We start from the raw sequence: 15,400 nt of genomic DNA on the forward strand, positions 1-15,400 counted from the left end.
TCAGTATCTTTAAAGTGCTGTATGTTTCTGCTCTATCACCCAGCAAACCCTCTCTTAGTTATCTAGATGAGAAAAAGGAAAACATGTATGCAGACTTATCAAGAATATCCACAACAGCCTTATTTGTAAAACTCACAACTGGAAAAAACTTCAGTGCCATCCGAAGACAGGTGTGTAAGTGGATAAACAAATTGTACACACAACAAAATATTTACTCAACAAGGAAAACAAATCACTAATATATGCAACACACACAAATTTGCAAAAAAAAATTGTGCTCCTATAGAATTGATTCCATTTATTTAAAATCTAATTTCTATGGTAATAGAGATGAGCAGAGGACTGCATTCAGGTGCATGGAAATGGACTAGAAACGGGTACAGGTAAAGTTTGAGACAAAAAAAAAATGCTTTATATAAGCATCTATTTTGGAAGATGGTTACATTGTTGCTAAAGTTGTTAAAATGTACCAAAATAAACTACCTAAGAGCTATGCTTTTTGTTGTGTGTTGGCTTTATCCCAATTTTTAAAACTCTAATGACATATGACATCATGAAGTCTGGTATGTTTACATTATATGTCACTTACTCACTAATCATATTAATTCCTGTAACAACTTATTCCTTTCATGTAAATATGGGTAGCATTAAATAGTTGCACAACTTGTGTTAAATCTTAAGGTATATACTGCTCAGAATCTCAAAGATATGAAAAAATAAATTAGTGAAAATTGCCCAATTGAAAAGTGGTTTGCAGGGTCATGGGTTGGCCTGCCATTGCTTCTCCCTTGATAGAATTCCCTTCTCTACCAGAAATTATGTTTAATATAAATAAGATCTGGATATGTTTTACTCTATTTATCTCAGAAATTATTTCAAAAGAATACATGTAGAGCTAACTATTTTAAATCCACATAGCCTTTAGCGTGTGGCTTCTTGGGTTACAGGATATCTTGTTTACTAAGTAATTGTCAAACTGCAGATTTCATCTGTTCGGGAAACAAATAATCAAATGTCTGTGTGACCAAAAGCTTCTCAAGTGTGTAACACAGTACTCCAGATCCTAGCATTTAAAGACAACAGTTTCTGAAAGTTTGGAATCTAGAAACAAATTTTCTGGTTCAAGATCTCTCATAAAGGTATAGCCATTGAAGGCTTTTCTGAGACTGCCAGATCTGCTTTCAAGTTCACTGACACTATCGTTGAAAAGAGGCTGCAGGTCCTTGGCACCTGTTAAGGATGCTCTCCTAACAGCTCCTGCTACAGTCACCCAATAAAGAAGGGAGCGTGATCAAGCTGCAGTGCAGGCCTTTGTCATCAAATCTTGGAAGGGATATCCCATATTCTCTTGGTCATAGAAACCAACCCTTGGAAGAAAATGCACCCAGTGCAAACAGCAGGAGGCGGGGATATCTGCGAGCCATTTCAGATACACATTCTTAGTACCTAAAACAACAAAGAAGCCCAACAAATACTTTACAACTGATGGCTAGAAATTCAATCCAGGCATCGTGGTCCAAGACTGATAATGGCTACTTCAGTTATTTGAAGCTGCCTAATGCCTTAACAGAGATCAATAACTGTACAATAGTAAATAGGGAATTGAGAGGAATGAAAATATGACAAGGTTTGAGCTAAACACCAGGCTACTAAATGTTGACTGCAGACAGAATGAAAACTGACAAGTGTTCTCTTGCTCATCCACCAGCCCTTCCTTTTCTGGAATGAGCTTAGTCTCCTATCTAAGTGGCCAGCAGCCAGAAATTAGTTGGGCATGACTGTGGCAGGCCTTGCTCTGTACTATTTGCCGTTTTCCCTTTCCCCTCCAACTGTTGTATCTCATGTGTGTCTTTGCCTGACTTTGCCTTGGCTGCAAAAGTGCTACAGAGTCCCCACGCATTTATTTACTTATTTGTTTGTTTTTATTAGAAAGTCAGATTTAGAGATAAGGAGAGACAGAGAGAAAGATCTTCCATTTGCTGGCTCACTCCCCAAGTGGCTGCAAAAGCCAGAGCTGAGCTCATCCGAAGCCAAAAGCCAGAGCCTCTTCAGGTCTCCCTGGTGGTGTGTACGGTCCCTAGGCTTTGAGCCATCTTCTCCTGCTTTCCCAGGGTACAATCAGGGAGCTGAATGGGAAATGCAGAGCCCAGGCGCCCATGTGGGATCCCAGCTGTTGCAAGGTGAGGACCTAGCCACTTAGCCATTGTGCCAGACCAGGTCCCCAACACATGTAGCCATCGTCTGCTTCTACTTCCCCCACCAGTCCCCACTCCTATACATGCTATACTTACACAAGACCTCCATGCTCACAGTAAGGCTTCCTGCTTCCTGTGTCTTGACACAGGTACTGTTTTCTTCCAGGAATGTCATTCCCAGGTCTTTGGCAGCCTGGTAATGGCCTTTTAGTCTTTTAGTCCCTGCCCAAGCCTCTTATCTCCTCATTAAACTTCCCTGACTCTCCAGAATGTACCTCACCCTTGAGGCACATCAGGAACTATTTTCCTTCTGCATGAGTCTTTCAATTTCTGAACCATTTTTATTCTGTTTTGGAGATAAGATTTTTTAGTTACATCATAGTCAAAGGTTTAATGACTCTTCTAAATAAAGAAGTCAACAAATGAAAGTTAAAAAAAAACCCACAAGAAAATGGCAAGGATTATAAACAATAATCAGTGGGAAAAAAGTTCAACTTTTTTTCATACTGATTCCTGAAAGGTAATTAAATACAATGATGACACAACCCCCACCTCCACCCTCCCAGCCTACAGTATATAAAAAGGGTGGAGTTTGGGTGGGGTATAGTGTACGTGTGGCTCCAATGTCTCAGGGCCACATGGTATCTTTCCTTCCTGGTGCCTTTTGGGAAAGTGGGCTTAATGGATTGACAAGCAGGTGAGGTTACAACACAGGGCCAAAGGCTGACATTACAGAAAGACCTTTTCACTCACCTATTCTTACCTCATCTTCTTCCTGTTCTGCCTGTATCAGTTCTAATCTATAAAGCCACACTGGATTTCTGTCCTGCACTTGGCACACCCAACCTGCGGGAGACTTTATTTCCCATGTTCTCTATGCACTGGTGGGCTCCATTCACCTTTGCTGCTACTTTTTTGTCTCTGTTTTCCAAGGAAGTCACTTGTTTACTAGTTACTCACTAGTCCTCAGGCCTTCTGGATCCCAAAGGAACCATCTGAGTCACATGGAGAATCCTGGCAGTGGCACGTAGTGATCAGATACACAGGTTTTGAAAGGTATAGATAAGGATTTTTTTTGGTGGAGATGCTAGATGATTGATCTTTTTGCACTAAGTCAGAGTGGGCATACTACTCTATCTTGCTTTGAGGATCACACTGATCAGGTCTTATGGACAGTGATTGTACCCAGTGTGATTCAAATGACTAGATTACTTGCAGGTTTTTGAGTGAGGCTGGTAGAGCACCCAGCAGGAAGTCTCCATGTTCCTAAGATGGAGAGCACCAAGGAAGGAGGAGAGCTGAGCCCTCCGAGGTCTGGCATCCTGGGTGAAGAGGAGTCCCAAGGGCACTCTAGGGTAAGGGTACTCTGCAGCCAAAGCTGGAGACGCAGCAAGCAGCACCAAAATAAGGAGGGGCTCACCCTACCTTCTGGGTGCCAGCTGTTGCTGCCCTTTGGGTGAATCAAAATAGAGTTTGGAGAGCCCAGAAGGGTGCAGCTTGCCAGATCTGGCTTCTTGGCATACAATCAAGAGCAGGGAGCTGGATCAGGCCTTGAGGGGCCAGAGGGTAGCTGGAACAGGATTAGATGGGAAATGCATAGAGTGTGCTCTGACAAGGTAAACACCTACTGAGCATTCAAGAAAAAGGAGCAGCAAGCTCAGTGCACCTTTTGCTCACACCTGATGCCACCGGGGCCTGACTTCACAACCCATTGGCAGGTCATTGCTACAGGACTGCTTGTTCCTCTGAGCTGCTCAATCTCAGCTTCTCCTGGCTTCAGGGCCTTCATGATCCTGCCTCTCTGTTCTCATCAGGCTCAATTAGGCTGTCTAACCTGGCCCCAGGTTTGAAGCAAGAAAAAATAATTTCCAAGCATAGTTCTTTTGAGAAAACTGTTCATCTGGGAGCCACAGATCTCTGCCCATATGGTCAATATCAAAGCCTTTCCTTTTCCCTTCTTTTCTAATGGACCAAGACAAAATAGCCATGCTAATGACAACTGTCTTGTGTTCCAGCTGCTGCTGCCTTAGCAAGCTCATAAGGGCTTAAAAATGTCTTTAAGAAACTCTCTCCCTTGCTACTGTCTGCTCACTACTGGATACTGGTATTCAAGCTATCAGAGGACCTGATGCTCCCTGCCCCGCTTTACCGCTGCTAATCACCCCTGCCATGCCTGCAGTTTTCTTCCTCCTCTCAGCTTTTTCTTTGTTCTCTTAGATCTCTGGTTACATTTCCCCATTCTTCTGAGCGTTACTGCCAGTGGGCTGGGCTCTGTAGTCTCCATCGCCAGCCAATCAAACAGCTCCTGTCCTTCAAGACGACAACCTGATTAATCACCACCGATGAGATAACATCTTCAGTTCTCTGACTTCCTTGGTTGCCTGTCTGCTGCAAGTGGCAGGGTCAGAGGTTTCTGAAGGGCTCACTGCCCTTCACACATAGTGCCAACTGTGCAGTCTGCTTGTGTGGGCTGCAGGCACCAAGAGCTGGGTACAGCCCAGAATACCACACAACTCTGCTCTCCTGGGCAGGGTCTTAGCTGAACATCCTCCTCTCCCCATATCTTAGGAGCAAATAGGGTTAACCAAGAGGAAAGGAGCAGGTACTCACGAAAGGCAGCTACAGCTGCTGGTGGGCCCTCACAGGAGCCCTTCTTAGTCTGCACATGCTACAGAGCCTCTGGAATGCGGGGTAGAGGCTGGCTGTTGCACTGGCCCAGTAGGTGAATATTTTATAGGAAGGATTACTGACTAAATAATTAAATATAAATTGTGTGTCCTGATGTGCATGCACATGGAGTACACAATATTTCATCATTCTTAACATATTCCCTCTGAAGTCTTGTAAGTTGAGAGCTGTTTATAAAACAATACCATGTATTGTTATAATTTAATCCAGGATATAAATGATTGTTTCAAGAACAGAACAGATAGGATTTAACAGGATTAAGTTCAGCTGTCAAAGCAAATTCTAAAAGGACCGAAGGAAATGACCTTCATACTGCAACAAGTCCGTTCCAAAGCCATTAAGACATTTTCACTTAGTCTCTCCAGAAGTGGTCATGGCACCACTGCATCAATTTTAATAGGATTCAGCTGTGAATGATCTGAAACATTCCACCATGAATTACAACTGTTGTACGGTACATGAAAAAGGTCAGAATTAAGTCTGTCTGCCTACAAAGAAGAACAGTTCCCTAGGCCCTCTTGTCATACCCGAAGTTCAAACCAGTCATAACCAATATTCAGGCATGTATGACTAGTGGACAGGGAAGTTCACTCTAAGCAGTGTTAATCTTATTTGGTGAAAGTCAAAATACTCCAGCCAGTCACCCCTTCTCAGTCTTAATAATCAACATTTCTTTTTTTTAATCCCTAATCATAGCCATGGTTCATGCAGGACCAAGACCATTAAAACTCAAGCTATAATTTGCCTCTTGCTCATAGGATAGTCATTAGTACAACCATTTAATGAGCTTAATGAACTCAAACTTCTCAGTGGGAGAGCTACAGAGAAGTCAACAGCAAAGAACTATTCTTTCCCTAATCCCAACATTTCACCATGAAAAATTTCCATCACTTGTCTTGAAAGCATTTTTTTTTAAAGGGACTACTCCTATAGAATGTAAAATTCACTTACAACTGTATTGGCAAAGTTAAGATTACATCTTAACCAAACACTATTCCTGAGACTTTTAATTGGGAAGGGGTTAACTGTAAAAGGGCATGAGATTTTTTGGAGCAATGGAACATTCTCTATTGGGATGAGTGTTACCAAATCTCACCTGTGAATTTAAAATCTATGCCTATTATTGAATGCAAAATGAACTATTCATTTACTAGATTCTAAAGTAAATGTCATCTACCACCTCTAAGTACCTAATGAATCCTACCATTATGAAAAACCAACAACAGGCCATTCAGAAAGCAGATACGAAGCTTTAATTCACTGTCACTGTGTTCTGACCAGTCTCCAACTGGCTGCAAATTCTTTCAGATGTCTTCACCAATACAGTTTTTCCTTCAAAATACCAGCATTTCATTTAATGGTTAAAGGTATATTATACATATATCATGAACTATTGATTAAATATAAATACAAAAGTTGAATACACATTAGAAAGCTTAAATAATTTTACAAATTTAAGAAAAGCTAAATACCATGAAACTTTACAAGTATATTTACTTTAATACTATACTCACATCACAGTGACAACCCATTATGAAAAATTCACAACTGTTTTTAGATGTTTGTACATTCAGATGTCTAACAATTATTTCCACAATGTAAAGTCCACATTGTACTTTCACATCTATTCAATGTAGATCAGCTTTCCGATTGCAGATCTTATTTCTTGGGAAATAAGAAATATTATTTTGGTTATAACCACAGGAAATTACATTTATATTCCCTCTGTTACACTTGTCCCTTGTACAAAGACATTATTCAGTCTGTAACAACAGAGAACTCTTCAGCAGTGATGCTCAAGACCAATTCCAACAGTAGTTGAAGGTGGTTGTGCTACTGCCATCTACATATTCAAAATGAAGTCTCTGTCAGGATATTTAGAGATACACAGCACAGCCTTTCACCAAAATACTGCTCAGGAAAAAACCAATTCCACACTGACTTTTCAAAAAATACAAATAAAAATACGTCAGAAAAAAAATTAAGATGTTCTGAGCTGCAATCTTCCTGAGACTATTTTCAACTGGAATAAATTTTCCAGCAAATAAATACTACATTGATTCAGTATCCACAGTCCAGGGAGTCCTTGAACATCTAGTCTGTATCCTATGAGATTATGAAAGGACTCCTATATTCCCAATTACACAACGGGAAGCTGATCATATTTTACATTAAAATCTATGTGAATATCAGCATAGTCACAGCCATTTAATAGTGATGCCAGAGTAAGTGATGGAAATATATGCACAGCTGTATACAGATCATCATTAAACACAGGAACAAAATCTCATTCGATGTATATCAAATAAGCTCCCAAAACAATTTGAATATATTTATTATCTTCATTGACTGTGATACATTATTAGAAGGGACTGCATATAATTATGGAGGCTGCCGCAGATAACACTTGATGCTGCGAAGTATTCTATTAAGCATCAGGCATGCACAATAGTTACCTTTAAGGATTCCTCATGTAGAGATTTTAACACATAATGTCTTAAGTTACAATACTTTTAAAGCATTTAGCAGTTTAAACCAAATGTTTTATGACCTATGTTTAAATGGGAAAAAAAAAACTTGTCTCACACAAGATGGGTAATATTAAACCTTACTCCTCAAATTGACAAACTTACTTTATGCTTAAATTCACAAATGATGAGAATTCTTATTACTACTAAGTATGATTTCCCAGCAGCTGTCTACCCATCACACATTTAAAGCATGCCAGACCTGCGAGGATTATATAACAATGATGTGCTAGTGGATACAGATGGCGGTAATTGAACATATCAGTCTCTTCCTTTTATTTTGGATGTCTTTATTTTAAACTGAATAAAGCTTTTCGTTACTACAAATAAAACAAAACACTTTATGAACATCAGTATAAGAATAGATAAAACTAAACATTTCTATTATAGTCAAGTGTGTGGCAAAATAGAAAATGTTCCGATTACATTAGGAAATTGGGTGGAGAAGGAAGTATAGATTGATTTTCCATTTAAAAAGCATTTCTGTCAGATAACAAAAAAGAAAAAAAAACCTTACAAATACAGATTGCTTGGTTCTTGGTCATTTATGGCTTAAAGTAATGGGTTTGCAAACAACTTGAGATTAAAATAAATTTCTAGGAATAATGCATAGATTGTATACCTAGGAAATCATGCAATAAAGGGTTTGCAGGATGCAAAGTAACACGTCCTCCCTTTTATCAAGAGAACACACCAGCAAGATTCTAGCTCTCAGCCTCTTTAAGAGTTTGATTTTTTTTTCTCAGATTAGTAGAAAAGCATCTCACCTCTCAAGACACCTGTGCTAAGGAAGTGACTGGTCTCCTGAGCAGGTGCTGTGGGGTCCACGCCAGGTAGGACCAGACCCTCACGATCCACAACATCTGACTAGCTAGAGCATCAAATGGCTACGTGCTCAGAATGGCCCAATGGAAATGTTTATTATAGTAGCATCTTTAAAAAAAAATCTATCTGCCCTTTGCATCTATCTCATTTGAAATCGGCATGCTCCACTCTCTATTCCTGGTTTTGATATGCCCCTACAACATGCGAATTGAACTGAACAACAATGATTGTGATGTCATCCCTGTACATCCGAGCAAGCTCTTCGGGAAGACTGAGCATTTTGGAGAGACGCTCGTGATCGACAGTTCCAAACTCGTTGTTGCCTACTGCGTGACGGATGAGGTGAGTCGCTGCATTCTGGTCCTCAAACACCGAGGACATCTTGGCTCTCCTTTCTGTGAGGAGGCCATGCATCTGCCCCAGAGTCACCTTATAGCCACCGACTGCTATTGGCTGCTGATGGTGCATGCCAGTGAGGTACTCACCCACAATCCTAACCACATCCTGCCTGTGCATAGTTTCCCACAATCCATCAGTGGCCAACACTAGAAACTTGTCTTGTGGCCTTAATCGGTGGTAAGTTACCTCGGGCTCAGCAGTGAGATAAGGAGGCGTGTGATAATTAGGAGGGATGAACTTGGTGTACTCGTTGTCATTCAGCTGGTCCGGCCCAGATTCTATGACTCTCTTTTGCAGGTCAATGCTCCATTTGAACTTCACATCTCCAAAAGCTCTAAAGGGCATCAGCAACCCCAGCAGCCGATCCTGTTTCACCACACTCTTGGCCTCGTTCTTAGGGTGCTCCAATTTAAGCCGTTCTAGCTCTCTTTCATTCTGAGCATTGTGGTCGTTAGAGAGTGTAACTGCTGACCAGGAGCCATCCTCTTCTTGCACCCCCAGCATGGCTCTGCTATCACCGGTATTGGCTACGTGAAGGTCAACACCATCCACATGGGCCACACAAGCAGTGGCCCCAGAAAACGCCACGCGAAGCACCAGGTAATTGAGGAAAGAATTGGGATCACCAACTTGAGCCTCCAAGGAGATGTCATTATCAAGTCTCTTGAAAGCATTAATTAAAGCTTCCTTAACATCAATGTCAGTGGACTCACCGGTGTTAAGGTCTATCAGCTCTTGCCAGTAAGTCCTCAGGCTGTTGAAGTACAATTTGGATGCCTCCTTACTGAAGTAGTCGTTGGGGTGCTTATGCCACTGGAGAATGGGTAACAGCGCCCGGCCACTCTCCACTGCGTTCTCGATCTCTAGCAGAGTCTCGTGCGGTAACAGAGAGACTGCGATATAATAGAAGAGTCTTTCACTGACTGCCTGGGAACAAGCACAGCCTGCGTGGCCATCAAAGACTCCCAAGAGCATCCCTCTGGTCTGCAAGCAGGTGGCTGCACTTCTCCGGTCCTCAATGGGGGCATTTGCAGGCAGCTGATTGCTGTCAAATCCAAGGACAGAACTGACATTTTTGCCATCAAATTCTGGGACTTTGAAACTATATTCATTAGCTTTCAGGATACTGTTGACCTGTGGAGGTGTGAGGTAAAATTTCTGTGGTGTCGAAGCGTATCTCCTTCCTTGGGTATACTGCCACCAGTTCTCCTTCGGCCTACAGAAGGTGGCATATGCTGGGTGGGGCGTGTATCGCAGGCGACTCTGAGGAAGGTAGGAGGAGGGACAGCAGAGATGTTTGTGGTGGCAGTAACAAGCAGTGCCATAGAGTCTGCTCAGCTCACAGTTACGGACGAGAGGAAAAAACAGTTGAGTTGGTGCTGGCATGGCATCAGAGAAGAGTGGCAGGCTGGAACTTCTGACAGGGATTCCTAGAGAGCAGATTAGACAGTTGGACACAAAGAAAAGAATTATATTTCAAGTGATTAGCTATTACAGAAAATATATAGGAAGTGAATCTATATGTTAAACCCTGTCCCAATAGGTTCTAGATTTTATACACATGTAATATCCTCTTGCTCTGGTATATTCTGATAAGTTCAACTCCCTATACCCGGGAGCCAGAACAGCACTGCACTTGGGCCTCACTTTTTTCTATTTCTCTGTGCAGAACAAACTGCAGAATGTACACTAGATCTGGCTGGAGAAAACTGAGATGAGAGTTATGTAACAGTCTACCTGGTCAGTCATCCTTCTTCCTCTCTATTCCTTCTAGAAAACGCCTAGGATCTCCCATCCGGGCAGACTTCTCCCACCTGGGGACAGTGTGTTCTGGACCTGTGTCGTTGGCATTTAGTTACACAGTTCCCACGAAGAAAGTGTGAAGACGTATCCACAACACATGCATATTTACACATTATTAACAAGCACAGATCCTCCTGTTATTAATACAACATTCACTATAACACAAAACATTTTGATATAATGAAATACAACTAGAGATTCCAGTAATTTTTTTTTCCAGGCTTCAGTAGATGATCTTGCAAAGCCATTCCAATTCAGGGAGCTACGGGGCATGGATCTGCCATCAACTTGCAAATAATCCTGGGAAAGCTGGCTTACTTGTTTGGGTCTCCCTCACCTAAAACAGTAAGTGAAGACATCAGAGTAAATGAACTGCAAGGATTCCTAGGATTTGTGCCTTGCTGTTTGCAGAGTAGTGTCACTGAAATCAAATGAAAATCTGTTGTTTTCACTTTGCCCACTGTAATTTTTAAAAATAAAGCCTAAGTAATCTAATAGCTCAAAAACTGCGTTAGTAATGTAAATGGTTTCAGTTTGGGAATTTAATTTGCTTACTACCATTGTCCCCTGCTTAGCAGTTGTAATGGAAAGCTACAGAAATATTATTTTCATCCACTATTGATCCCAAGCAGAATTCAGCCTGAGAAAAATGCTCAGTATTGCATTTTTAAAAAGCATGCTTGCCCCAGGAAGGAAAAAAAAAAGTGAACTATTAGTGTAAAATTTGGATCATAAAGGTATGGTATCATAATTATGATTTAAAAATTTTTTAAAACACTTTTTTAAAATTTTTATTGGAAAGTCATATATACAGAGAGGCGGAGAGGCAGAGAGAAAGATCTCCCATCCACTGATTCACTCCCAAGCGGCCACAACGGTTGGAGCTGAGCCGATCCAAAGCCAGGAGACCAAAGCCTCTTCTGGGTCTCCCATGCATGTGCAGGGCCCCAAGGCTTTGGACTGTCTTCAACTCTTTCCCAAGCCACAAGCAGGGAGCTAGATATGAAGCAGGGCCACAGGGATTAGAGCTGGCGCCCATATGGGATTCTGGCACACTCAAGGCAAGGACTCCAGCTGCTAGGCTACAGTGCTGGGGCTCATAATTATAAATTTTCAAAAAATTAAATGATATCATGGGGGCCCGGTGCGATAGTGTAGCAGTTATAGTCCTTCCCTTGAATGCGCCGGGATCCCATATGGGTGCTGGTTAGTATTCTGGCAATCCCACGTCCCATCCAGCTTCCTACCTGTGGCTTGGGAATGCAGTCGAGGACGGTCCAAAGCCTTTGGGACCCTGCACCTGTGTGGGAGACCTGGAAGAAGCTCCTGGCTCCTGGCTTCAGATTGGCTCAACCCCAGCCATTGCAGCTATTTCGGGGGTGAATCATCAGACGGAAGATCTTCCTCTCTGTCTCTTCCTCTCTGTATATCTGACTTTCCAATAAAAAAAATAAATTTTTTAAAAAAATTATATGATCTACTGGGGTCAGCCCTGTGGCATAATGGGGTAGGCTGTCACCTGCAATGCTGGCATCCTACAGAGGTGTCAGTTTGTGTCCCAACTGCCACTTGCGATTCAGCTCCCTGCTCATGACCTGGGAAAGCAGTGGAGGACAGTCAAGTCATATAGAAGACCTGGAAGAAACCATTGGCTTCAGACAGGCCCAGCCCCAGGTACTACAGGCATTTGGGGAATGAACCAGCAGATGAAGGAGTTCTCTTTGTCTTTCTCTCTTTATATAACTCTCACCTTTCAAATAATTTTTCTTCCAGAAATCTTATATAACATGAGAAATATTCGAGAGTCCTTTATCTGGAAATCGTAATGTTATCATTTTAGGTAATGCACACATGATAGAAAAAAATCTTTTTCCTAACAACGCGTCTTTTCCTGAATTCTTGATCTTGCATCTAAGTACTAGTTTGGACTGATTAAAAAACGGACTTTGGGAATACTGTTAAGAATCAAATGTGATAAACAACCAGCAAGAAGGAAAATAAAATTTCAGTGTTAATATGAGCTGCTCATTACCAAAGCAGAACCCACTAAGAAAAAGATTTCACAATACCACAGAATATTAGCTATATATTAAGTTAATTTCATGAATTGGATTTTTTAGTATGTGAAGTAAAAAGTGGAAGAGCAAAGAAAAAAAAAATAAAAGGAACACCAAATAATCATTGGCTGTTTGCCTTTGTAATAAATACTGCATAAACCAGCCGTTCTGAACCTCTTGTGCAACTGAGAGAAAGCGCACATCTTACTTAAATCAGAGGGGATCTGCTTATAAAAAATGAAGACAAGATCAGGCAATACACAGTAATGGCTAGAATTTTCAAAGACCAAATCCATACCTAAATAAGCACAGTAAGACAACCAGAAATTCCAGAAAACCTAATTGTAAGTAACAGCACTTCCAACTGGACACCTGAAAGTCATCCAAAGGTTAAGTGTTTAGGACTGAGCCAGAAGATGTACTCAGCGTAGGATCACATAACACTGGCTTCCAGAAACAAAACACATCTCTTTCCAGGTTTGCATGTAAGAAACATACCAGCTCATCAAAAAAAACTACTGTCAAAATGTAAACATATGCAATCTTGACATTTTCTTTATCATTTTACAAGGTTGAATTTGTTCTTTAAAACTTAAGATGGAAGAGTTATAAGCACCTAACAGCATTTGATTTTACATCTAATCAAGGAAACAGCAAGTCGTAAAAATCTGCACTTTTGTTAAACTCCTTTGTGCTGACAATCTTTCTGCTTTTGTAGTTTACTGCAACATGAATGACAGCTTGTGGTAAGAGAGCTAATGATTTACACAGCAGGTGCTTTGAATACTACTTAAACCCGAACATAAATACCCAATTATGTTTTCCTTCAATGTAAAAAGATCTCAGGATTAAAAACAGAAAAAGAGACACTGAATTTTATCATTGTTGTCAGCGGCCAGGCACATGGACAGAGACTGAACCCTAATCCCCCAACTCGCCTTCACATGACAAGCTCTGAGGGGAGTCAGAATCCTAAAAACCCTTCTCTCTGATTAAGGAATGTTCTATCCACATCCATGCCACTGATAGCATTCTCTCCATCAAACTAGATTCCCTCAGAAGTCAAGGGACTTTCAAAAGCTTTGGCTGAACAACGAGCATCTGAACAACTCAAAATCTTTCCCAATATTGTAATTCACCCCAGAAAACAAACAGAAATCATGAGATCAAAACTTACTAAATCAAGTCGAAAGCTCTTGATTAGGCAACAAGAACATCAACAAGGCAAAGCCGGAGCTAAGGAGCAGTGTCTCATTTCCTGGTCATTTCTGACTAGTCTCACGTTACAGTCCCTGACCTACGATGCCTAATGCAACCACATTATTTGCAGCCTCTTACTCCCAGAAAGATTTGGCTGATTTTGCTGATGAGCAGCAAGAAAGATGCGCTGTAACGAGAAAGAAACACATCCATTCTCTCCGATGTGCTCTGCAGAACCCACGCCAAAAAAAACATTCCACCTCATCAAGAAACCCAGGGACCAAATTCATTAGAAAATGCGACCATTGCATCCACTCGGCGGGTTCCTCGGCTGTGCAAAGCCGCTAATGTAAATGGAAAAGAAACATTATTTAATCATGACACGTGTCAACCCCAGTTTATGTAATCTGATTGCATTAAATACCCCGCATGAAGACTCTGCGATTCTTCAAGCATTTTCTGGAAATGCCCGGCCATCCCGCAGCACCTGCGATCTTTGAACGGATGAAGCAATCGGTTGCCTCAGAAGACACAAAGCATCAGACTCGCACTTGTTTGATCAGTTCCCTTTGTGCCTTCCTCAAGACTGTACGAAGGCATCCAAAGCTATCTACGGGTCCAGGACGTCTCCGTCCTCCTTCTCTGTCCACCTCCCGTCTTCATTCCTCGCCTACCCACCTAAAAACCAACCACACACCAACACCAGGCACCCGGGGACCCAACGCAGGTAGTCGGGCGAATACCTACCAATTCGTCTGGGCCCGGGACACACACACATTCTCCTGTCATCACAACACGGAGCCGACAACATCCACAACCCGCGCGGAGAGCAGCAGCGACAGCAGCACCGGCCCATTGAAAGCAAGGCAGAGATGCTCATTAGAGGAGGCGGCCGCGCAGGAGGAGGAGGAGGCGGGCGCGGAGGAGGGGCGAGGCTGCGCTCCAGCCCGGCGAGTGGGCTGGGAGGGGGGGAAGAGGACGGAGCAGGGAGCGAAAGGGGTGGAGAAGCAGGAAACCAAACAAACCCACCCCGCAGGAGCCGGGAGCCGCCCCTCGCTCCAGCCCCGGGCGCGCAGCATCCCGCGCGGCGCGGCAGACGCGGGCCCCGGAGCTCGCCGCGGCCCCGACCCGCCCCCTCGCCGCGCGCAGCACACGCTCGCCCCGCGGCCGCCGCTCCTCAGGCGCGCCGGCACCCCACGCCGGATAACTTCGGACCAAGTGGAGAAGGCTTCCGCGCGGGGCGGCGACGAGCCGGGAGCAGGGGATACGAACCGGGCACGGCAGGACACGGTCGGCGGCTTCGGCACGAGCACACGGCGGCTGCGCCCCTCGCGTTCCTTCCACCTCACCCCCGGCCCGCCCGCTCGGCGGCCCTGCCCCGCCAAGGCCGCCACCCTGCCCCGCCCCTACGTGCGGGCCGGAGCTCTCCCGGTCTCCTGATTGGCTGTGCGCTGGCCGGTGGGCGGGGCCCTGGTGGGGGCGGAAGAGCCCCGCGCGCCCCTCCAGCTCGGTGACGTCACGGGGTCAGACAATCCCTTCCATTCGCCGGCATCCCCATTGGCCCGCTGGGCCCGCCTCACGTGACCGCGCCCCAGCGCGGGAGGAAGGCGGAGGCGGGGCGGGGCGTGTGGCCTGCGGTCAGTGGAGCTGCCGGGCCTGTCGTTGGCGGCGTGCCGGGCCGGGAGGAAGCTTCCCGGGCTGCACG

The 15,400-nt window shown here is 43.6% G+C and overlaps 1 protein-coding gene across 4 annotated transcripts; it reads right to left on the reverse strand.

Moving 5' to 3' along the window:
• Positions 1 to 6,113: 6,113 nt before the first annotated feature.
• PDP1 (pyruvate dehydrogenase phosphatase catalytic subunit 1) lies at positions 6,114 to 15,105 on the reverse strand. 4 transcript variants are annotated; one of them, XM_058668796.1, is made up of 3 exons: positions 14,968 to 15,085; positions 14,443 to 14,477; positions 6,114 to 10,065 (listed from the first exon to the last, which is right to left on the reverse strand). In XM_058668796.1, the coding sequence occupies exons 2-3, from the start codon at positions 14,471 to 14,473 to the stop codon at positions 8,408 to 8,410; spliced, it is 1,689 nt and encodes a 562-aa protein (XP_058524779.1). In that variant the 5' UTR covers positions 14,474 to 14,477; positions 14,968 to 15,085; the 3' UTR covers positions 6,114 to 8,407. The 4 variants fall into 4 exon arrangements, with proteins under 4 accessions (XP_058524779.1, XP_058524781.1, XP_004597288.2 ...); XM_058668798.1 differs by lacking the exon at positions 14,443 to 14,477 and having other exon boundaries at positions 14,968 to 15,105; XM_004597231.4 differs by lacking the exon at positions 14,968 to 15,085 and having other exon boundaries at positions 14,443 to 14,888.
• Positions 15,106 to 15,400: the final 295 nt, after the last annotated feature.

Source organism: Ochotona princeps, chromosome 9, assembly GCF_030435755.1.
Source record: "Ochotona princeps isolate mOchPri1 chromosome 9, mOchPri1.hap1, whole genome shotgun sequence".
Classification (NCBI taxonomy): Eukaryota; Metazoa; Chordata; class Mammalia; order Lagomorpha; family Ochotonidae; genus Ochotona; species Ochotona princeps.